General features: G+C 36.9%; 1 protein-coding gene and 1 pseudogene across 4 annotated transcripts in view; both read left to right on the top strand.

Annotated features, from left to right (window-relative positions):
• The window catches only part of SLC30A7 (solute carrier family 30 member 7), a 93626-nt gene that overhangs the window by 32508 nt on the left and 37515 nt on the right, over positions 1-23603 (top strand). For all 4 annotated transcript variants that reach the window (XR_013448016.1, XM_078072681.1, XM_078072679.1 and 1 more), the window contains exons 6-8: positions 2376-2519; positions 7486-7536; positions 11059-11194. Coding sequence is in view for 3 of the 4 variants with exons in the window: in XM_078072681.1 (XP_077928807.1) it covers positions 2376-2519; positions 7486-7536; positions 11059-11194 (331 nt within the window). In the remaining variant the exon portion in view is untranslated. The remainder of the gene's footprint in view (positions 1-2375; positions 2520-7485; positions 7537-11058; positions 11195-23603) is intronic.
• Positions 16960-22193, top strand: LOC118539690 (small ribosomal subunit protein RACK1 pseudogene; annotated as a pseudogene).

The following is a 23603-nucleotide window of genomic DNA, read 5'->3' as shown; positions in this document are numbered from 1 at the left end:
TGTGTCTTTGACTCTAAAGTGTGTCTCTTGGAGACAGAATGTAACTGGATCATATTTTTTTTTATCCATTCTGACAATCTCTGTCTTTTGATTGGGATATTTAAACAATTTACATCTCATGTAATTACTACTAAGGTAGGATTTACATCTGCCATTATAATACTTGTTTTCTGTATCTTCTGTCCTTTTTTTTTTTTAATTTTTTTTTATTGTTATGTTAATCCCCATACATTACATCATTAGTTTTAGATATAGTGTTCCATGATTCATTGTTTGTGCATAACACCCAGTGCTCCATGCAGAACGTGCCCTCCTCAATACCCATCACCAGGCTAACCCATCCTCCCAACCCCCTCCCCTCTAGAACCCTCAGTTTGTTTTTCAGAGTCCATTGTCTCTCGTGGTTCTTCTCCCCCTCCGATTTCCCCCCCTTCATTCTTCCCCTCCTGCTACATTCTTCTTCTTCTTTTTTTCTTTCTTAACATATATTGCATTATTTGTTTCAGAGGTCCTTTTTGTTACTCTATTCCCTGATTCCTGTTTTTTAAATATAATACTTTCTAGTGTACTTTTACTTCTCTTGTTTCTTTTACAAGTAGCATCTTAATGTAAAACAATTTAGTTCAGATTAATAGTAATTTAGTAATACACAAAACCTTTGCTCCAGTATACCTCCGTGTTCACCTCTCTTCTTCGTACTATTATTGTCATACAAATTTCATGCTTTTATGATGTCCATCAATACAGTTTTATAATTATTACTTAATACAATTGTCTCTTGAAACATACAGGAGAAGAAATGAGTCATAAATTTAAAAATATATTTATCCTCTGTCATAATTGCCTTTACCAGTGCTCTTTATTTCTCTGTGTGGATTTTTGTTACTGTTTGGTGTTCTTTCATTTCATTTGCAGATAGTGTTTTTGTTTATGTGATAATGTCTTATTTCTCCTTTATTTTTAAGGGAGAGAGTTGAATTTAGCATTCTTAGTTGAGTCTTTTTCTAACATTTTGATTTTGTCATCCCACTGGCTTTTGGCCTCCATGGTTTTTGTGGAGAAGTCACCAGTTAATCTTACTCAAGTTCTGTTATACATGGTAAGTTATTTTTATCTTGGTGTACAACTTCCAGTGTCTCTGACATTCATCAATTTGACTATGATGTTTCTAGATATGGCTCTGTTTGAGTTAGTTCTTGGATTCTCCTAAGTCTCTTGAATGTGTAGATTAATATTTTTCATCAAAGTTGGGGTTTCTAGCCATTATTTCTTCAAATATTTTTTCTGTCTCTTCTTTTTTGGGGACTCCTTAATGCTTAATTTGGTATGTTTGATGTTTCCACAGGTCTCTAAGGCTATGTTTATTTTTCTTAATTTTCTTCTTTTCTGCTCCTCAGAGTGGACAGTCTCTAGTGATCCATCTTCCAAGTTTGCATAATTGTAGCTCAGATCTGTTGTTGAGCACTTCTAGTAAATATTTTATTTCAGTTACTGTATTTCTTTAATTCCGGAATTTTTTGTTTGGTTCTTTTTTTATAATTTCTCTTTATTGATATTCTCTATTTGGTGAGTTATTGTTGTTATACTTTAATTCTTTAGACATGGATTTCTTTATTTCTTTGAACATATTCTAATGGCTGATTTAAATAAAGTCTTTGTCCAAAATCTGGGTCTCCTTCAGGAACATTTTCTGTGGGTTGCTTTTTTTTTCTATGTATGTAGCATACTTTCATCTTTCTTTGCATGTCTTACAATTTTTGTCGTTGTTGAAAACTGGACGTTTTATATTATAATGACTCTGGTATCATTACTTTACCTCTCCCTTCAAAGTTTGTTGCATTATTTTGTTTTTGTTTTTTCTAAGGATTCTACCTGCTATAATGTAATTCTGCTGATCTTTTATCAAATACAGTGGCTTCCCTGCCGCTGCCTCAAAGTGACCGTATGCATACATTTTGTTTTACTTTGATAGTATATGTAATAGTACTTTGCAAAGTTTTAGCTAAGATTTTTGTCTGTGGTCTTCACTGCTTTATCCCCAGTGCCTAGAATAGTGCCTATAACATAGTGTGTTTCAAATAAGTATTTCCTGAATGAATGAATGAATGGCATTGTCTAATCTCTAAATATTTCTGTGTACTTCTCACTTATTTTCATCTCCAGTAAAGTCTACCACTTCCCTCCATATTTCATTTCCTTACCATACTCCATGGTAGGAACTCAATCAGTTTTAATGAATCTATAACAATTTTTACAAGTAGATCTTTACTTAATTGAATCTCTTTTTAGAGCTAATTCTTTTCACTGATATCAGTATTATTATAACCATTTATATAATATAGTTTTACATACTTTTTGTTCTAACTACTTTTTAGGCCATGGACACAGTCATTCCCTTTTTAATGGTGTTCTGGATCAGGCACATGGCCATGGAGATCATTGCCATAGTCATGAGCTGAAACATGGTGCTGCACATAGTCATGATCATGCTCATGGACATGGACACTTTCATTCTCATGGTAAGTACAGCCAGAATACTTTCAAATGGACAGCCTTCCAAATATACAGAAATTTTGTATAGATTACTCTTTTAGTTGAGATAATTTCTTCAAAAGGTTTTGTAATCAACTTCCTTTCTAATGAATCAGACTAAATGGTTTGCAGGGCTTGTTCATTTTTAGTATATAATGAAATTAACTCAGTATAATGCCAAGGATATAGCTGTTTTTCAGTGAGTATATTATACTATGTGCCACTATTTTAAATGAGCTTCAGTGAATGAGAAACAATTGCATTTTAGCAAATGAAAATTATAATTTTTTAAGTACAGATGAGATTGGGTGCGTTTTTTAAGTACAATAAGGCCTTTTGTCCTACATAGGCTTATAAAAATACAATAGGGGTTTTCAGTTTTGCATATTTTCATTGTAATTTTTGGTTAATATCACCCGATACTTCCTTGTGCCCTTAGAAATCTTTGTATGCTGGAGTACCTGGGTGGCTCAGTTGGTTAAGTATCTGCTTTTGTCTCAGGTCATGATCTCAGGCTTCTGGGATTGAGGCCCTCCTCAGCAGGGAGTCTACTTCTCCCTCTTTCTGTGCCCCTCCCCACTGCTCAGAGTATAGATTAATAGAAGTTGCTTAGATACCACAGTCAGATTATCTTTAAATAAATTATATTCTCAAGTATTGTCTATACCTGCCAAATAGAATCCTCAGACTTTTGATTTGAAAATTGAAAAGGGAATTGAATATTAAGTCCCTAATTTATCAGTCTCTAAAATTTGCTATATTTTTGTAACTATTAAACTGGTATGTTTTATTTATTGCTTCTTATTTATTTTTATTTTAATTCCAGTATACTTAACATACCATATTACATTAGTTTCAGGTGTACAATGTAGCGATTCAACAATTATATACATTAGTCAGTGCTCATCAAAATAAGTGGACTCTTAATCCTCTTCACCTGTTTCACTCATCCTCCCACCTACCTCCCCTCTGGTAACCATCAGTTTGTTCTCTAGTTAAGAGTCTGTTTTTTGGGGACGCCTGGGTGGCTCAGTCAGTTAAGCGTCTGCCTTTGGCTCAGGTCATGATCCCAGGGTCCTGGGATCGAGTCCTGCATCGGGCTCCCTGCTCCGCGGGGAGCCTGCTTCTCCCTCTGCCTCTGTCTCTCTCTCTGTCTCTCATGAATAAATAAATAAAATCTTTAAAAAAAAAAAAAAGAGTCTGTTTTTTGGTTTGTCTTCTTTTTTTTCTCTTTGTTCGTTTGTTTTGTTTTGTTTTTTTGAGAGAGAGCATGGGTGAGTGGAGGGGAGGGGCATAGAGAGAGAGAATGAGAGAGAGAGAGAGAATCATAAGCAGGCTCCATGCCCAGCACATGGAGCCTGATGTGGGGCTTGGCCTCATGACCCTGAAATCATGACCTGAGCTGAAATCAAGAGTCGGATGCTTAACCAACTGAGCCACCCAGGTGCTCCCATTTGTTTTGTTTCTTAAATTCTATGAATGAGTGAAATCATGTGGTATTTGTCTTTCTCTGACTGACTTATTTCACTTAGCACAATACACTCTAGCTCCATCCACGTCATTGCAAATGGCAAGATTTCAGTCTTTTTGATGGCTGAATAATATTCCAACGTGTGTGTGTGTGTGTGTGTGTGTGTGTGTGTGTGTGTGTTTACACACACATCTTTATCCATCTGTCGATGGACACTTGGGCTGCTTCCATAATTTGGCTGTTGTAAATAATGCTGCAGTAAAGAGTGGTGCATATATCCTTTCAAATTAGTGTTTTGTATTTTTTGGGTAAATACCCAGTAGTGTGATTACTGGATTATATGGTAGTTCTGTTTTAAACTTTAGAGGAACTGTAAACAACATACTGTAAAAAACCAAGAGTCAAATTCTTAACCGACTGAACCACCCACGTACCCCTAGAATGAAAGTTCTATATTACTCTGAAATATATTCATTGGACTCCAAATAACTTAGTGGTTTGAGACCCACTCTCACCCATTCAAAACTTGTAAATAGTTATAAATTTAACAACATCCTGTTTCTCCTTGAATTTTTATTTTCATTCCAGAATTTTATAATAAGAGATTATATTTGGGTTAAGTTATTAATTGATCATGTGTTCTACTTCTTGGCAATAAAATAGGTATATAAATTTAAATTTTTTATTTCCTAGAAACATAAGACTTAGCGTTTAAACATTTCTTTTGGATGGAGTTATTGTAGTTACTACTAAAAGTCAAAGTAATTCTATTTTTAAAATGTTGATGCATGTATAATCATAAAAGGCAACATTTTACTTAAAATACGTATATTAATGCGATAATTTGAGCTCTTTTTTTCTCAATTAGTGTATGGAAAAATGACACTGACACTTATCAGCATAAAAAAGGTTTTGGCAATAATTCTGTTCCTATTTTCTAGCTTTACAATGCAAGTGCTAAGAAACCTTAAATAGAAATTCTGTTTATAGCAGTTTCGGTGAATTCTTTGAACACCTTCAGAATTACATTCCAAAAATTACTTAGTGATCTGTTATCAAAAATTATTTTTGATAATCTATAAATTGGCAGCTTCATTAGCTAATCCTTGCATTCTATTAAAAACAGTTGGAAACTGTTGCTTACAAAAGGATTTGCCAGGTAGTCAGTAGAGTTGTTACTTTTGTAGCATTACCACCAATATTTGCAATTGACCCCTTGTTTGTTGCCCTAGAATTTTTTTTATACCTTGAGCAATGCACTGTAGTAAGATTCTAAATAGGTGAAAGGTAGCTTTTCTTTTTGGCCAAGGGGGAGAAGGATAAGTGGCAAGGAAGAATTTATATGACATCAGGGCACATGGAGATCATAGTAACTAGTAAAAGGAAATGCTAGGCTTCAAACACAAGGAAATCTGACTCCAGGGGTCCCTGGGTGGTTTAGTCGGTTAAGCATCTGCCTCTTGATTTTTTATGTTGGTTGAGTGTCCCACTCTCGATTTTGTCTCCGGTCATGATCTCTGGGTCATGGGATTGAGCCCTGCATAGGGTTCCTCGCTCAGCGGGGAGTCTGCTGGAGATTCTTCCTCCACTCTCTGCCCCTCCCCCCTGCACTCTCTCTAAAATAAATAAAAAAAGGAAATCCGACTCCAAAATCTTCTCTTTACTATTATTTCTGCCTTCAGTATATATTAGCCAATATGAGGATACAAAAGTAATAGGGCCATGATTCCATTTTGCCCTTAAGAGACATCATAGTCTCACTGGGAAATGCTGTGAGCTCTATATTTATTGAAATGCTACACTGTCAGTAAAGCTAGCTGGTTTTTGTTTGCTTGGTTTAACTGCTCATATCTCAGTGACTCAAGCAGTAAAAGTTTATATCTTGCTCTTGGGTTGATGGGGTAGAGGAGGGTGGGTGCTGTTTTTCATTCAATTTAGGGATCTAGGTTCCTTTCATCCCTGGGATTCTTGACCCTTGGAACCCTCCACTGGATTCCCTGCATCTACCCGGAGATAGAGTACATAGAAGATCATATGGGACATTTTTATGAGCCTAGAAGTGGTTTACCTGTCATATTTCTTTTTTTTTTTAATTTAATTAATTTATTTAACAGAGAGAGAGAGCACAAGCAGGGGGAGCGACAGGCAGAGAGAGAAGCAGGCTCCCCGCAGAGCAGGGAGCCTGTTGCAGGGAGCCTGATACAGGGAGCCTGATGCAGGGTTTGATCCCAGGACCCTGGGATTATGACCCAAGCCAAAGGCAGATGCTTAACCGACTGAGACACCCAGGCGCCCTACCTGTCATATTTCTTTGCTTAATACTGTTACATATATCATATAACTCAAGAGAGCCTGGAAAATGTAGTTTATTTGTTTACCAAAGAAGAAGAAGAAATGGGTGATAAACAACTAGCTAGTGTCTACCACAGATAACAAATTTTATATCCAGAAGGACTTTTCAGATTTTACATAGGTGGGAGTTATATTATTTTACATAACCATTGTATTAATATAGCAGAATACACCTTTCCAGATATTATGTCAAAAATTACTGTCATTATCTGGACCTACTACTTATAGACAAATCTCCTCCCTTGGTCAGGAGCTGGATTTTTAGAACAGTTAACACTTTTGACAATTAGCATGATTTTTAAGGTGACTATGTCTTTCTCCCCACCATAGCAGTGCCATATCCAGACAGAAATCACTGTGCAGCCTTAGGCTTTTATGCCTCTTCTGGCATTGTTACGGGCTCTATCAAAGTTGTGGTAAGGATATGTCAGCTCTTCGGTACTATGGGCCAAGAACCATGACCCCAGGCAGGCTTTCTGTTAGACATGTTCAGAAAGCTTGTCAGGCCTCCTGATGATCTCAATATTGCTGATCTTTTACCTTGTTTACCTATGTTTTCTGCTTTTATGTTAAAGCTGATAGTATCTTCAGAGTCAGTATAGAAATTGCAGTATTTTTAAATTTTTTTCATCATAAAGGCAAAATGGAAAGTATTTTTATCTCTTCTGTTTGAAAAGCTTGCTACATCCATCTAGAAGCTATTGGAAAGCTCTTGTTTGCAATAGTCTGGTTATCCTGGATGCTGTCCTGGCTTTATTTCTTGGACTTCTTATAACTTTCAACAGTAGATTTGTTTTGTCTGAGTTTTCCAGTTGTAAAATTAGTGTAGCAAACTGTAGTATAAGGTATGTTATGAATAGTAGAAGACTTTCACAATGTTTTTAATTTACTATTTTTACCAGATTGCTTGATATAATAATTTCCTAAATACTGTGTACCATTTTGAAATTGCCCGTGTCTGTCTCCATTAAATTATTGTATTAAATTTAAAAAAGAATTTTGTAAATCTGATGTGGCTGTATAGTCATGCATCCTTCATGATATATTTGAATGAAAAGTTCTCTGAATTGCAAAAATTGAATCGGTAATTGAAGATATATTTTAAAATAATTAAACTTAACTCTCTACAGATGGTCCCTCCTTAAAAGAAACAGCAGGACCCAGCAGACAGATTTTACAAGGTATGACAAGTAATTTGTGTATTTCTCAGTTTTATGAAACAGGTTTCATTGTGTTGAGCTAGCTGAAGTTTTCCTTTAAGAAAAATATGTAACAGTATTTGTGTCTAAAATATTATCTTTCTTTGTGACTTTTTAAATATATACTATTAGTTATATTAGCATACATTCTTTTAACTATCACTTGGCTATTTCCTTAGATTTAATAAGATTACGGTAGTTAAAAACTGTACTGCTTAACTATAAATAATACCCATGCCAATGACTATAGTAACACCATAGTAATATATTTGCCTCCATAGGATTACTAAATAAGAATATATATATATATATAATTTATTTTTCTTATTTTGCATCTGATAATTTTAATATGTGAGTCATTTGGGTTCTAAATCTTTGCTTTGTTGTTATTGATCCTTTCCTCTAGCCAGAGGTCATATTGAAGATGCTGCAAATAACTGAAAAATTCAGTTAACTCAGTTTTCATGTGTGAGTACCCACATGGAAACTTTGAATACCAGACAGATTTCCCTATCCTTGAGCTAACTACTGGGCTGCTGCAGCCACCATAAATTGATGGATACTCAGAAAATATAAAGTAACTTTCATAACAGCTTGTATAAAAGATAATTAGGAAGGCAGGTCTAACCTCCCTTCCCTCAACTTGTGATGATTTCCAAAATTAAAAATAAACTCCTATTATCAAGGCTAATTTATAGCATTGGATATAGATGCATTACATATGCATGATTATAAGCTATTTCAGCAAATGCTGTTCTAAACCAATTCTATATATTTTGCAAATGGAAAACTAGTAACTGAAAGACACATTTAAGCCTCCTGAAATAAACTCCTCAGTATGGAGGAGCACATTCATAGTGGGGAAAAAAAAAAAAACAAGAGCTATATCAAGAAATAGTGGAGAAAAATAGGCGCAGTAGAGATTGGATCACAAGCTATTGAGAAAGTCAGATTGAAGTCAAAATCTAATAAAAGCAGGAAGGTGGGGAGCTGGGAGTTAGGAAACTTTGATGATGAAGTCTAAATAGAAATTCAGAGCCAAAGATTGGCTCCTACCCCAAAGAAACTATCATAATTCACAGACAAAACTGATTTTCTCTGCTTTGTAAAATTTTATAATGTATCATTTTACATGACATGTAAGCTCCTGTTTAACCATCATCATTTGATGCCTATGGATATGACAAAGGTCACACTTTGCATTATATATATATCTTTTAATATTAATATAACAGAGTTAACTTTTTAGAGCAATTTTACATTCATAGCAAAACTGAGCAGAAGGTACAGAGATTTCCCATATACCCCTGTCCTGGGGATAGCATTCCAAATTGTCAGAATCTCCTAGCAGAGTAGTACATTTGTTTTATATATATATATATATATATATATATATATAGTCTCTGGCTGGAGTGTTCTTGGGCAGTTAAAATATTCGTATCCTTCCAAGTCTTCTAAGGCTTTCAACTTTTATGTAAGTTAAACATATTAGTTTAACTTCTTTCTTTAGTGATTTTTCTTCTTGAAACAGTTAACTAGAAAGTGAGAAGGGCTTAGGTAATTAATGACACTTGCTAATAAAGCCACTTTTCAGGTCGGCACATAAGATGTAGCCAGGGACTTTTCAGTCAAAGAAAAATCAAGAACAAATGATTCTTTTTCCTTTTGATTATTTAGAGCTGTTTTTATGTCTGATCCTACTAAAACACTGATTAAAGAATATAAGGGCTTAAAATCACATTTCACTTAAGAGTTTTGAAGCGTAGGTCCCTTCAGTCTACTTTGATGGGTATTTTTCTTCAGTTTTATTTTTTAAACTTAATGTGGCCTCGACACTTACTAGTCTGTTTAATTCTTTGCTATTTGAAATACCCTAGAGGAAGAGTTTTTTCCTCTAAGTATGCTTCGGCATAATATATTTGTTACAGGAAATAGAGCCATTAGCTTTTTGAAGAATAATTATAAACGTCAGTAATCTATACGAATGAAAAAGTATATTAAGTACTGCAGGATGAATTATATTTGGTATAATACTTGATATAAAATTACACAGTAGAAGATGAATCGAAGCATATTTTCCTAGAGCACATTAAGATTTGATTGGACTCAGTAATAGTCTGTTTTTAAATTATTAGAAAGTGTTTTCAAGTTTTAGTAAATCTGTGTTTTACACCTAAAAAAAAATGGTTTGCCTTTAATTGTCCAGTGAATAATAAAGTAGAATAAGTATTTCTAAAGTAGATATGTGCTTTTTATGTATTATTTCTTTTCAGATAGAATAAATGCTATTTTAAAATATTCTATTTTTAGTAACATGGTTTAAGTTTGTTTCAAAGACAATGTTTGTATACAGTAAATTTTACCTATTAAAGATCTAAATGTTGAATAATTTGCTGTCTTAAGTCTGTTTAAGAAATAATGTATTTTAAACTTACTTCTTGATTTTTTTAAATGGTTTTCCAGTCAATTATTAAATGACTTAAATTATTAAATATTTAATGGGTTCTGGTTCTGATCTCACTTCTGACCACAAATTAAGATTCTGTGCCCAAATCCAATGGGGGGCGTGAAGAATGTACTCTCATAAGCAAGCAGTTCTCTGATACCTGGAGGTCAGAGGGGCCTGGGACTGAAAGTTCCAACCCTCTAATCATATGATTGGTTCTCCTGTCATCCCATCCTTAGGTGGGGTCCAAAAGTATATTAACATTAACCAGAGACACCTTTGTCACTGTCACTTAGGAAGTTCCCAGGGTTTTCCAGAAACCAGGATGAAGACCAAATATATGTATTTCTTATTATAAATCACAATATCACAATATTGTATCTAGGTTTCAAGACAGAATATCAGTATCCTAACAATTTAATATTTATTTATTAAAATTTTAAAAATATTTTATATTTGCTTTTAAATATTCAGATCTCTACTTTCTTCCTTATCAGGTTTGAGCTTAGTGTATAATTTAGGTAACAAAACCTTCAGGATAATTAATAAGTATACCAGGATTTATAGAGTTAGAGTCCATAGGAAATTTAGTCTCAAGTAGTAATAATTTTAATTACCAGCAGAGGGCTCTGTGTGTACATATATTTGTAGTTACAATGTTTCTTGAACAGTTCTTTCACCTAATGCCATTTTCTTTCAACAAATTATTAATTAACTTATGGAATCTTTTAACCAGAGATGAATGTGCTTAAAATCAACTTATTTCTGTACTTACTTCCTCATTTATGTTATACCAAAATATTAAGGATCATTAAGAACAAATATAATTTATGAATCAGATATTTTGAACCCTGCTGATTTGAAAAAGGAAAGATTATTTCCATTCCCAGAAGTAGTACTCTTACTTCATTACTAAACAATGAATCTGCATTCTTCCTGATTTCCAGATTGGTATTTAGTTTTTTATATATAAAGTCAAGAATATAGTTTTAAGAAATATTTGTATTTTTCATTGATCAGAAGATACTATTTTGATTCTGATTATGCTTTGTTTCCAGGTGTATTTTTACACATTCTGGCAGATACACTTGGAAGTATTGGTGTAATTGCCTCTGCCATCATGATGCAAAATTTTGGTCTAATGATAGCAGATCCTATTTGTTCGATCCTGATAGCCATGCTTATAGTTGTAAGGTAAGTGTTATATGTTACTTTCAGGTATTAAAATGAGAAGTGAGAAATGTGCTACTTAAATTACAGATCTATAATACAAATTATGATTGTGTTGGCTTTCCTTTGGCCTTTAACAAATTCCTATGTAGATTATTTCTCTTTTCATCTTCCTATTTTTTTCTGTTTGCCATTTACTTCTCATCTAGGTTTTGATGTTTCTTTTTGGTATTTAGCAATTAATCTTTTGGGATTGTAATCCAAATTAGTAGGATCTTTTTTAATCCCACATTCTATCTGTAGAGTAGAACACTAATAATGTAAAATGTATTAACTATAGTTAGAATCTTATTCTATATCTTACACTATCAAATGCAAAAAAATGTTAAAGTCTCTTCTACAGCTATTTAATTTATAAAGTTACATTATCATTGCAAAAGTCTTATAAAAATGCTTATTGAGGTATATAAGTGTCTGTCTCCCTATCTAGTTTTATAAAATTCTTGAGGAAGGGTCTGTCTTTTAGTATAGTTTATCTCTATTGTGCGAACATGTATGTAAAGTGTGTGTGTGTGTGTAAATTCTCAATAAATATTTGCTGCATTAGATTATATAGTATCTCGTATTTATCACACTCTGAAATACATTTTATTATTGATTTAATTTTTATCAGAATAATGAAATAATATATTGCCTTTCTTTCACAGTCTTGAATTATTTAATATGTTAAGTATATATACATATGTCTTGATTTGACTGTTTTTGTTTTATTTATCCATAATGATTTTACTGTCAGCAAAACTTGCTTTCTAATGGTAACTAGAGGGCAGATTATGATGATTTTTACAGCTTATGTTTGAATAGAGTATACTTAATTATGAGGAATTATAATCTTATATAAAATAGTCATAAATACAGATTTTGAAGTTCTTACCTTTAAAAATGGTTATACATTTTAAACATGCAGATTATTTTTTAAGTTTCTTCAAATTATTTGTACTAGGAAGCAACTCTGCTATGTAAAAGTCTTATAAAGTTTGGAAGTTTCTTCATCTTTGGAAATCTTTGTTTTTGTTTTTGTTTTGAGAGAGAGCATGTGAGTGGTGGGGAGAGGGAGGGAGAGAATCTTTTTTAAAATTTTATTTATTTATTTGAGAGAGGGAGCATGCCCATGAGCAGGGGGAGGGGCAAAGGAAGAGGGAGAAGCAGACTGCCCCCCTGATCAGAGAGCCTGCCGTGGTCATTGGTCCCAGGACCCTGGGATCATGACCTGAGCCAAAGGCAGACTCTTAACTGACTGAGCGCACTGAGAGAGAGAATCTTAAGCAGGCTCCAGGCTCAGCCTGAAGCCTGATATGGGGCTCGATCTCATGACCCTGAGAACATGACCTGAGCTGAAATCAAGAGTCGGATGCTTAACCACCTGAGCCACTCAGGCACCCCCATCTTTGGAAATCTTTTTTTTTTTTTTTTAAAGATTTTGTTTATTTGACAGAGAGACACAGCGAGAGAGAGAACACAAGCAGGGAGAGTGGGAGGGGGAGAAGCAGGCTTCCCGCAGAGCAGGGAGCCCGATGCGGGGCTTGATTCCAGGACTCTGGGATCATGACCTGAGCCGAAGGTAGACGCTTAATGACTGAGCCACCCAGGCGCCCCCATCTTTGGAAATCTTAACTATACTTCCTTGAAAGTTCAGCTTACAGGTCACAGAATTCTATAAAACTTAACTCCTGATAGATTTGGTAACTTGTGTATCTCTCTATTTGCATGTTCAGTGTTTGTTTTGTTTTGTATTATAAGTTTTAGTTGCTTCTTATACTTAGAGTTGGATCTTAATTATTGCTTTTTTTTTTTTTCCTTGGCTCCACTATTACTATCCTAATTCTCCTATCGATTGTTGCTTGGAAGAGCTTGGCTTCTCTGTCTCTCTCTAAACTCTTCTCCACCCTGTGGCCACAGTGATCTTTCTTAAAGGAAGATTATGGTACATGGAAATACTATATTGCTTTAAATTCTTCAGTGGCACTTTCTTACCCTCAGGAAAAGAATAAACTGCTCAATGGGGCGTTATGATGTTACTCGTTTACTTCTCAGTCTTTCTCTCATCCCTTCTCAATTTATATTCTCTCCAGCCATATTAAATTACTTTACGGGCGTCTGGGTGGCTCAGTCATTAAGCGTCTGCCTTCCGCTCAGGTCATGATCCCAGGGTCCTGGGATCGAGTCCCGTATCAGGCTCCCTGCTCGGTGGGGAGTCTGCTTCTCCCTCTCCTTCTGCCTCTGCTTGTGTGCTCTCTCTCTCCTTCTCTGTCAAATAAATAAATAAAATCTTTAAAATAAATAAATAAATAAATAAATTACTTTAAGTTTCCTGAAAATATGTTATGAGCTGTCTGGATTCTGGGCCATATTTCCTTTCCCCAAAGTACTCTTACACTGAGTGCCTGTCTCCCTCCTCCTCCGAGTATGTCCATCATAACTGCTCATCCTTCAGATCAGATTTCAGTTTAAACAGCCCTTTCTTCAGGAAGCATTTCTTGATCGTCTACCTCTCAGGCTGGGTTAAATATACCTATAGCACTTTTTACTATTCCTTTCATGGCATTTACTTACCAAATTGAAATAGCCCGTTTCTTCTCTCTTAAGCTCCATGAGGGCAAGTTGTTTTTTCATTGTTGTAAAGTCAGCACCGGACTCTGCCAGGCAAAAAGTTTGTGTATTTTGGATTTGAATCAAAATAAATTCATGTTTTTTCAACCTTGGAGAATTACTTTCTCTGTTCCCAAATAGGGAATTTTTACTTAGTTCTATTCCTATTCAGTTAGTCCACAAATATGAATAAATAAATACATACCCACAACTTTTTTACTGAAATATTACACATTTAAAAACAAATCATTTTCAACAAATATTTATTAAATAGACCCTCTCACCAGAGTGGTGATACAATACTGTTTTAACAATCTTACATTATAGTAGGAGAGAGAGAGAGATAACAAACAAATTAATAAATAAACTACACAGATATCAAATAGTTATTTGTAGTATGCAGAGAGTTAACATAGGATATAGTGATTGGGTTGCTACTTTAAATTGAGTGATAAGGGAAGTATTCTGGAGAGGGGGGCATTTAAACTGACCTGAATGTCACAGGAATGTCAGAGGAAGAGCGTTCTGTAAGGAACAGCTAGTATCAAAGCCCTGTGGAGAAAATAACGTTGGCCAATATGGCTGAAGCGTAGGGAGTAAGAGGAGAGTGGTTTGAGGTAAAGTTGGAGAGATAGGCCTGGGAAAATGAGCCAGAATTAGGAGTATGGGTTTTATTTTTACTGCAGGGAGAAACCATAGGGAAGTGACATTATTTGATTTGTATTTTTAAAAATTACTTATGGCTGATACGTAGATAATGAATTATAAGGGGGCAAGAGTACAAAAAAGCAGAGTAGCTGGAAAGTTACTAGAGTCGATGAAATGAGAGGCCATGGTGGCTTGGTCTGAGGTACTCATCTAGAGCCTGGAGAGATATAGATAAAGTTAGAAAATGCTTTGGGCTTAGAGCTAATAAGATTTGCTTATGGATATGAATGTTTAGATCAGGGTTGAGTAAAAGAAAGGAATCAAGGATAATTCCTAGAGTTTTTATGTGAGCAACCTAGTGAATGAAGGTGTCCTTATGAAAGAGGAAGGACTAGAGGAAGAATAATGTTTGTTTCTTTTTGAGAGCACTGCAGATCAAAAGGTCTGTTTTGTTTATGAGTAAGTTTGAGATCTCTCATTAGACATTTTTATAGAGATCTCACATAGGCAGGGAGGTACAAATACGGAATTCTTGGGAGAATTCAGCTGAGTACAAAGGATTGGAAATAGTACACATGTAGATTTAAAGTCATGGAGTGGCATTTATTTGGCATGAATCACAATTCCCACCCCTTCCATTTTCCTGGAAAACATCCTTCTTTTCTGCAGGACCCAGTTTAGCTTCAGGGTTCCTTTCAGTATAGTGTTTCAAGCAGCCACAACCAATCAACTACAGTTGGCTTTCAAGATAAAACCTATATATCATCCTTATTAAGTCTTACCAGTCTATTTATAAAACTTCTCACTAGTTTACATAAATATATAGTCTCAAATTCATATAATTTGATTCTTTCTCATGATTGTTAAATTTTAACATTTTTATGTGTTCTTTTCCATTGTTCTGATGACAAAAGTAATACATTTGATTGTAAAAAAAACTCAAACATTACTGAAATGTACAACTTATCTTGGAAATGTTCTCATAATCTCACCTCTTGAAGATAAACCAGGAAACTTTAACATATCTAAAAATCATTGAATAATGGGGCACCTGGGTGGCTCAGTCAGTTAAGCGTCTGCCTTCGCCTCAGCTCATGATCCCAGGGTCCTGGGATCGAGCCCCGCATCAGGCTCCTTGCAGGGAGCCCACTTCTCCCTCTCCCTCTGCCTGCTGCTCTTCCAGCTTGTGTTCCCTCTCTCTCTGTCAAATAAATAAAATCTTTTTAAAAAATCATTCAATAAATGTTTTAGTGCATACTCTGTGCTAGACAGTAAACAACATAGGCAAATACCCAGCCCCTGCGGAGCTTATATTCAAATAGGGGTTACAGTCAATAAAGCAGATGAACATACAGAGAGATGACGTAATGTCTTAGGGTGGTGAATGCTATGAAGCAGGGTAAGGGGGTGCCCTTTTAGAAGGGCTTGCAAAGTCCTCTGCATAAGGTGACAGAGCCCTTAATAGTGAAGGAGAAGGGCAGGGGACTGTTCAAAAGAAGATTATTCCTGGTAGAGGGAACGTCAGGTAAACACATCAGATGGGAAGCTGCCTGACATGTGTAAGGAGCAGGGAGAAGGACAGTGTAGCCGAAGTGCAATATACAGGGCAGAGTGTAGAGGATCTAGAGTTCGGGAGGAGGTCGGGGTGGAAGATAAACTCTGGGTGTCATCTGCTTATGTATGATACTTAAAGCCATGAGATTGGATGAGTTTTCCCAGAGAGGGAGACCTGGTGGAGAGGAGAAGAGGTCTGAAGACTGAACCCTGAAAGGCAGGGCACAGGGCGTAGCTCCAGCTGAGGAGGGTGGCCTGTGGGATGGGAGGAGAGACGCAAACGCACACTGTCTTCGGAGCTGCGTGAAGAAAGTGTTTCAGACAGGAAGGAGTGATCCACCCTGTGAAATGCTGCTATGACTGATAGTTGGTAACTGAGCCAAGACACTCAGAAGGGTAATGAGGAGGAAAGCCTGTTTGGAGGAGCTTCAGGAGAGAACAGGAAGGAGAGAAATGGGGGTAGCAACCATAGTTAACTCTGCTTGAAGGCCTTTTGCTGTAAAGGGGAGCAGTGTGATCGCCTGCCAATGCCGAGGGCCCCTTTGAAGTCTGCAGTCATGAATTTAAAGTGAAAACCACCAGCACGCTGTGTGTTTTTCTCTAGTCTTGCGCAGCTACTTGATAAAAGGTAGGGAATAGACAGATTGAGCCGTTTGGGGTGTTGTCAGAGGAGTACTGACAGAGTGAGAAAGGAGCACAGCAGGGATTATCGCGGTGGGAAATGAAGATTTAAAGGTGGTAATAGAGGCTGAAAAAGAGGAGAAAAGTGAGAAGGTTAGTAGGTCGGAGCTCTGGCAGGAGGGTGAGTGCAGCAAGTAGGGGAGACGCAGGCTGTGAGAGGCTTGAACTTGGCATCTGCAGGTCTCAAGTGTGGCTGTAGGGGTGGATCCAAGATAAACTTGTCAGATAGAGGCCCGTGTGCTGGATGGACTGCCCACATGGGTGTTGAAACTAAGAGTCATGAAAAAGGTAGAGGTGGAAAGAGAAGCCCATGGCTATGCTCTTTAGTGACTGAGGGGAGCTATCCAGAGTCATAGCACTGGGAGTCAAGATGGGTAGAGGGTGGAATAATCTGATGGCCGGGAACTTAAAGGAACTTTTTTTTTGGGGGGGGGGGAGTAGGTGGAGCAAAGATCTGGAAATAGTAGTGAGGACGTTTACCTCACCACAAACTCCACTAGTACGTGGAGTGTGGGAGAGAAAAGAGTGCTGTAGGGACAACAGTGTCCTCAGGCAATAGCCAGTTTTCAGGTAGAGCATGAGTAAGTCTTTCATGCAATGATAATAAATAAAACAAGGTACAGGGCAACACATAGAATGATTCATTATTATAAAGAGTCTATATCTAAAATACATATTTCTCTTTACATGTATCGGGAGAATATCAGATTGCATATATATACATATATGTTATTTAGGTCTCTCTGGGTGGTGCCATTGTATTTTATATTTATTTTGGGTGGGGTGATGCATTTTTAAAATTGTGCTTCTTTCCTAACGTCTCTAAGGCAAATCAACATTTCTGACTACCTCATAAACATAATTTTTTTTAATAGAGGGCAATAAAAAAGTAATAGCTCCAGAGGACAAAAATAAAGACATTCCAGTTGTCTGTTTTTATGTTAAGAGAGCAAACTTAATTTACTAAATGTTCATATGATAATGAAATATTTGTAAGCAGATCACTCGAGATGTTTTTCAAATTGTTAAGAGTTTGCCTGGTTAGCCAAAACTGATTTTAGGAAATACATGGAAACTCTTACCGACTCAATAAAATAGACTATAAAGAAGTACTTTTCCTTACCCTTAATTTTATATGTATTTGCATCTCACCAAGAGCAAAAGAAATAATAGGACTGTATATGTTTTCTGGACCTAAATGTTCCACGATTTGGAACATGCTATGAAAATAGACGTCTCTCCCTTGTAGGCTGCCCAGTGTTCGATTTTCACTTTCACAGTGAAAGTGATTTCTTAGAAAAAGTTTTTCTCTCAACATTTTCTAACACAGGCAAAGGATGCTTTAAATTGCTCAGTAAAACTGAGTTGTACTGTGATGAATTTTGTTTCCAAATGAAAAGCAGGAGATCCAGTACAACAGTGAGAGTGTCATTTTTTTATCTTCTGAAAATACACTTCTTTTAAGAGATTTCAGAGTCGTTTTGCTCCTTTTTCCTTAGTAGTTGAGTTGGAATGGAAAGTGGATTCATAACTTAGCATACAGAAATCTGAACAGTTAGTTGTAGCTTTGAATCACATTGTGATTTATTTAAAAGGGATGCCCTTTATATAGATCTGTAGCTTGATTTTTGATTCACTGAAATAAAAGAGGTACCTATGCATGATGGGAAAAAATACATAAACAGGATGCAGAAATAAGCTTTGTTTCTGGTGTGGTATTTTTGAAGCTGTGCTGCAATTTTTTTAAAAATCGGTTTTCTACAACTCACCAGTTACCACCTTGTGGTGCTTTGTACCGTTTTACCATAATCATTTGTAAATACAAAGAAAAACTTTTAAACAAAAGAAATCGTCTTTTTGTTAGGTGTAAAAGTTTTTCAAGAAATATATTTATTTCTTATCATTTTAAAGAACAAAATAGCCCAACTTGCAGAGGCAAACTAAGGTACAGACTTTAGAAATGATAGTAATGGTCATAAATAGAGATTTGAAATGGAAAGAATATGCACTAATGAAAACAAAATTATATACTTGAAATTCTAAATCATAGGTGATCATCATTGTTAATGAATACAGGATTTGAACCAGATACTGATTTTGATAAACCTTGTTGATTCTTTGGTTAAATAATTATTTGTGATAATAGATAATTATTAACTAAATAGATAAATAATTATTAATTAAAAAGTAGCATTTTTTTAAACATGTAAGAAGCTGCCATATCTTCAAATAGTCATATATATAAGAAATAACGGGTTTTTTTTTTTTCAAAAATGGTTTTGCCTAATAATTTCCTTTGTGACTCATCTTTCAAGTGGTTATAATGTATGAACTATACTTCTGGGGTAAGGCAAGCAGTTTCTTAAGATTTTACCTTGTTTGTATGTGTCTATATTGTAAAACTGAATAAATGGGAACATCATCGTATAATAACTATTTTTAAATATATATAAAACCATCATAGTGAGAGCATTTATAAATCCTGATTAGTCTAACAGCCTTTCTCAACGAGTATTCTGGGAGAGAATCCCTAAGGCATTCATTTGTTTTTAAGTATTAACCTCTCACCTATGCATCTAGAAAAGTACTGGTTATGTTACTGTCCTTGGGGAAATTCAGAAATAGTCACTCAAATTATTTTGTGTGTTTGGTAGTTCAGAGCATGAATCCTAGTTAAGAAAGGGTGGCAGACAGTCTTAGAAATATTGGAAAGGGGGCTCCTGGGTGGCTCAGTACGTTAAGCATCTACCTTTGGCTCAGGTCATGATCCCGCCGTCAGGCTCCCTGCTCAAGGGAGAGTCTGTTTCTCCCTCTCCCTCTGCCCTCCCCCTCACCCCCACCCCCGGTCATGCGCGCTCTCTCTCTCAAATAAATAAAATCTTAAAAAAATATATTGAAAGAGCAAAGCAAGCATGGTAATGTATTAGTGATCATTAGCTTATTGGACAAGAGAGTGTTTGAGACTACTTTAGACAAGAGAGTGTTTGAGACTTAAAAATTTGAAAGAAGAGGTTATTTTATGTAAAATCTACTAATTTATTTCTGTAAAACTCATGAAAATAATGGAAAAACTGACAAGCATAATTTAGTACAGTTATAGATACAAAATTGATGTACAAAATTAATAACCTTTATATATAAGCAAAATCCAGCCTGTAGATAAAATGTGCAAAACTTGTGTGAGGAGGGGCGCCTGGGTGGCTCAGTCGTTAAGCGTCTGCCTTCGGCTCAGGTCATGATCCCAGGGTCCTGGGATCGAGCCCCGCATCGGGCTCCCCGCTCTGCAGGAAGCCTGCTTCTCCCTCTCCCACTTCCCCTGCTTGTGTTCCCTCTCTCGCTGTGTCTCTCTCTGTCAAATAAATAAATAAAAATCTTAAAAAAAAAAAAAAAAAAAAAACTTGTGTGAGGAAAAGTTTTTAAATGCTTCTAAAAAACACAAATGGACTTGAACAGAGCCTCTTCTGTTTTTGAAGAATCAACATCATAAACATGTCAATTCTTAGATTTATTTATAAACTTAAAACTATTCTAATAAAAATACCAACAGATTTTTTTTTTCTGGAGGGTGGTAGTAAAAGTTGATTTTAAAGCTTATAAGGAAAAACAAACAAGCAGGAGGAATGCCCAAGAAAACCCTGGAAAATAAAATATAAAATGTAAAGAAAGCCTTTATAGTTAAAATAGTGAGGTGCCTGAAGAATCAAATCTATGGAGCAGATTAGAAAGTCCAGAAATAGGGGCGCCTGGGTGGCTCAGTCATTAAGCGTCTACCTTCGGCTCAGGTCATGGTCCCAGGGTCCTGGGATCGAGCCCCACATCGGGCTCCCTGCTCCGCGGGAAGCCTGCTTCTCCCTCTCCCACTCCCCCTGCTTGTGTTCCCTCTCTTGCTGTGTCTCTCTCTGTCAAATAAATAAATAAAATCCTTAAAAAAAAAAAAAAAAAAGTCCAGAAATAGATTAAAGATTTTCTTTAAATTAAAGATGAGCAGGGAGCCTGGTGCGGGGCTTGATCCCAGGACCCTGAGATCATGACCTGAGTAGAAGGCAGACACTGAACGGACTGAGCCACCCAGGCACCCCCAGAAATAGGTTTATGTGCAAATACAAATTTAGTAAGGATAAAGGTAGCATTTCAAATCAGTGGGGGAAAGATGGGCTTTCTAACAACTGGATAGCTATTTGGAGAAAGATAAATTTGGAACTGTAGCTAATACTATGTATACTTGGATGAATTCCAAATTGATGAGAGCTCTCAAAGTAAAACATGAGACCATGCTAATACTAGGAGAAAGCATGTCTGAATTATTTTGTAATATGAGAATATTAGGGGAATAACTATGGCTCAAAACAGAATCAATAAGAAAAAAGATTGATGAATTAAGTTACATGAAAAAACTTTGGCATAGAAAAGAAAACATCAAAAGGGAAATCAAGCTCTTTTCCTCAGCAGGACCGCAGCAGGAGCAGCTGTGGTGCTAGTCTCTCTGAGCTGTCCAACTCCATTCTTGTTGCCGCAGCGACACTTGCACTCGCCGCCACCATAACTGAGCAGATACTTGGTCGTATCCTCAAGGGCCACAACAGCTGGGTAACCCAGATCACCACCACTCCCCAGTTCCCGGACATGATACTGTCCTCTTGGGAGAAGACCATCATCATGTGGAAGCTGCCCAGGGATGAGACTGATGATGGCATCCCTCAGTGTGCCCTTTAGGGTCATTCCCACTTTGTTGGTGACGTGATCATCTCCTCAGATGGCCAGTTCACCCTCTCAGGCTCCTGGGATGGAGCCCTTCATCTCGGGGATCTCACAACAGGTAGCACGGTACCACCACACGCAGATTTGTAGGCCATACCACGGATGTGCTGAGTATGGCCTTCTCTGACAACTGACAAGTTGTCAGTAGCTCCTGAGATAAAACCATCAAGCTATGAATACTTGGAGTGTATGCAAATATACTGTCCAAGATGAGAGCCATTCGGAGTGGGTGTCTTGTGTCTGCTTTCCACCCGGTAGCAGCAATCCCATCATTGTCTCCTGTGGCTGGAACAAGCTGGTCAAGGTATGGAAGCTGGCAAACTGCAAGCTGAAGACCAGTCACATCGGCCACACGGGCTACCTGAACACTGTGACTGTCTCTCCAGATGGATCCCTCTGTGCTTCTGGAGACCAGGATGGCCAAGCCATGCTGTGGGACCTCAATGAAGGCAAGCACCTTTATCTGCTAGATGGTGGGAACATCATCAATGCCCTGCACTTCAGTCCTAACTGATACTGTCTCTGTGCTGCCACGGGCACCAGCATCAAGATCTGGGACTTGGGAGGCAAGATCGTTATAGAGGAACTGAAGTAGGACGTTATCGGTACCAGCAGCAAGGCAGAGCCCTGCTAGTATACCTCTCTGGCCTGGTCTGCTGATGGCCAGACTCTGTTTGCCAGCTACATAGAAAACGTGGTGTGAAGGTGGCAGGTGACCATGGGCACCCCCTAGAAATATATGGCAGAGTTTTAGAAATAAAACATTGGTTTTCTGACTTTAAAAAACAAGCAAAATTAAAAGGGAAGTCACAGACATAATAAACTGATAAATATTTGTCACTTAGAACATGAAAGGCTAACCTCCCTAACATAGAGCTCCCAAAAAGAAAAAAAGATTAACAGCCTGATAAACAAATGGGCAAAAGTGTAAGTTCATTTAGTTTACAGGAGAAGAAATACAAGTTACATTTAAACATATAAAAGTAGGGGCGCCTGGGTGGCTCAGTCCTTAAGCGTCTGCCTTCGGCTCAGGTCATGATCCCAGGGTCCTGGGATCGAGCCCCGCATCGGGCTCCCTGCTCAGCCGGAAGCCTGCTTCTCCCTCTCCCACTCCCCCTGCTTGTGTTCTCTCTCGTGCTGTCTCTCTCTCTGTCAGATAAATAAATAAAATCTTTAAAAAAAAAAAATAAACATATAAAAGTAGTTCAGCCTCACTCATAAAAAAAGAAATGCAAATTAAAACTACATTGAGACACCGCCTCTCATCTATCAGGTGGATAAATAGCCAAAAGTTTGCATAATTTTTTTGTCAAGGCTGTAGGTAAAATAGGCAGAACATTGCTGACAGAAATGAGAATGGTACTATCTCTGCAGAAAGAATGTTGACAGTATCTAGCATAATTAATTGTGCATTTATCTTTGATTAAGGAGTCCTACTTCTAGAAATATTTGTATCCTGAAGATGAACTGGCAAAAATATAAAAGAATACATTTATTCTTTGTGGCTTTATTTGCTATAGCCCAAAATTGGAAAGAACACAAATGTCCATCAGAAAGGGAATTCTGTGCAGCCCTAAAAAAAAGAATTAAGTTGGGGGAAGAGAGGTGACATCAGCAAGATGGCAGACTAGGAAGCCCTAGATTTCTTTCCTTCATGGAGGATAGAAATTTAACACAACGAACTTACAAAATAGATCTGTAGAAATCCTGAAACCAGTTCAAAGGTTCCTGCACCCCAGGCTAAGCGGGAAGCCAACCATGTGGAGGCTTGATAGGAAATGTGTGACACTTTTTACTCTCTCATTAGAGCCACTCCCACCCCCCACCCCTGCCCAGGGTGGAATGTTTGGGAGGAAAACCCCAACTCCCACATTATCCCTAGAGAGGGAAAGGAGTTGAACATACCTCCAACTGACTTTTGGGGGCTGCTGCCTGAGAGATAGTGTCTTTTTTGCTTGTATCCAAGTACTGACAGAAACAGAATGCCAGGTTGGGCATCCCTGAGAAGAATGGCCTGCATTAGAGTCTGCAGTACCACAGACAGACACTAGGTGGAACCCCAGGACTGGATTTACTATAGCCTAGCTGGCTGCAATATTACAGACACAAGCTCCTGAGTAGAAGCTCAGGAGCTCCTGAGTAG

Source organism: Halichoerus grypus, chromosome 5 (genome assembly GCF_964656455.1).
Source record: "Halichoerus grypus chromosome 5, mHalGry1.hap1.1, whole genome shotgun sequence".
NCBI lineage: Eukaryota > Metazoa > Chordata > Mammalia > Carnivora > Phocidae > Halichoerus > Halichoerus grypus.
This window is presented reverse-complemented; position numbering and strand designations above follow the sequence as displayed.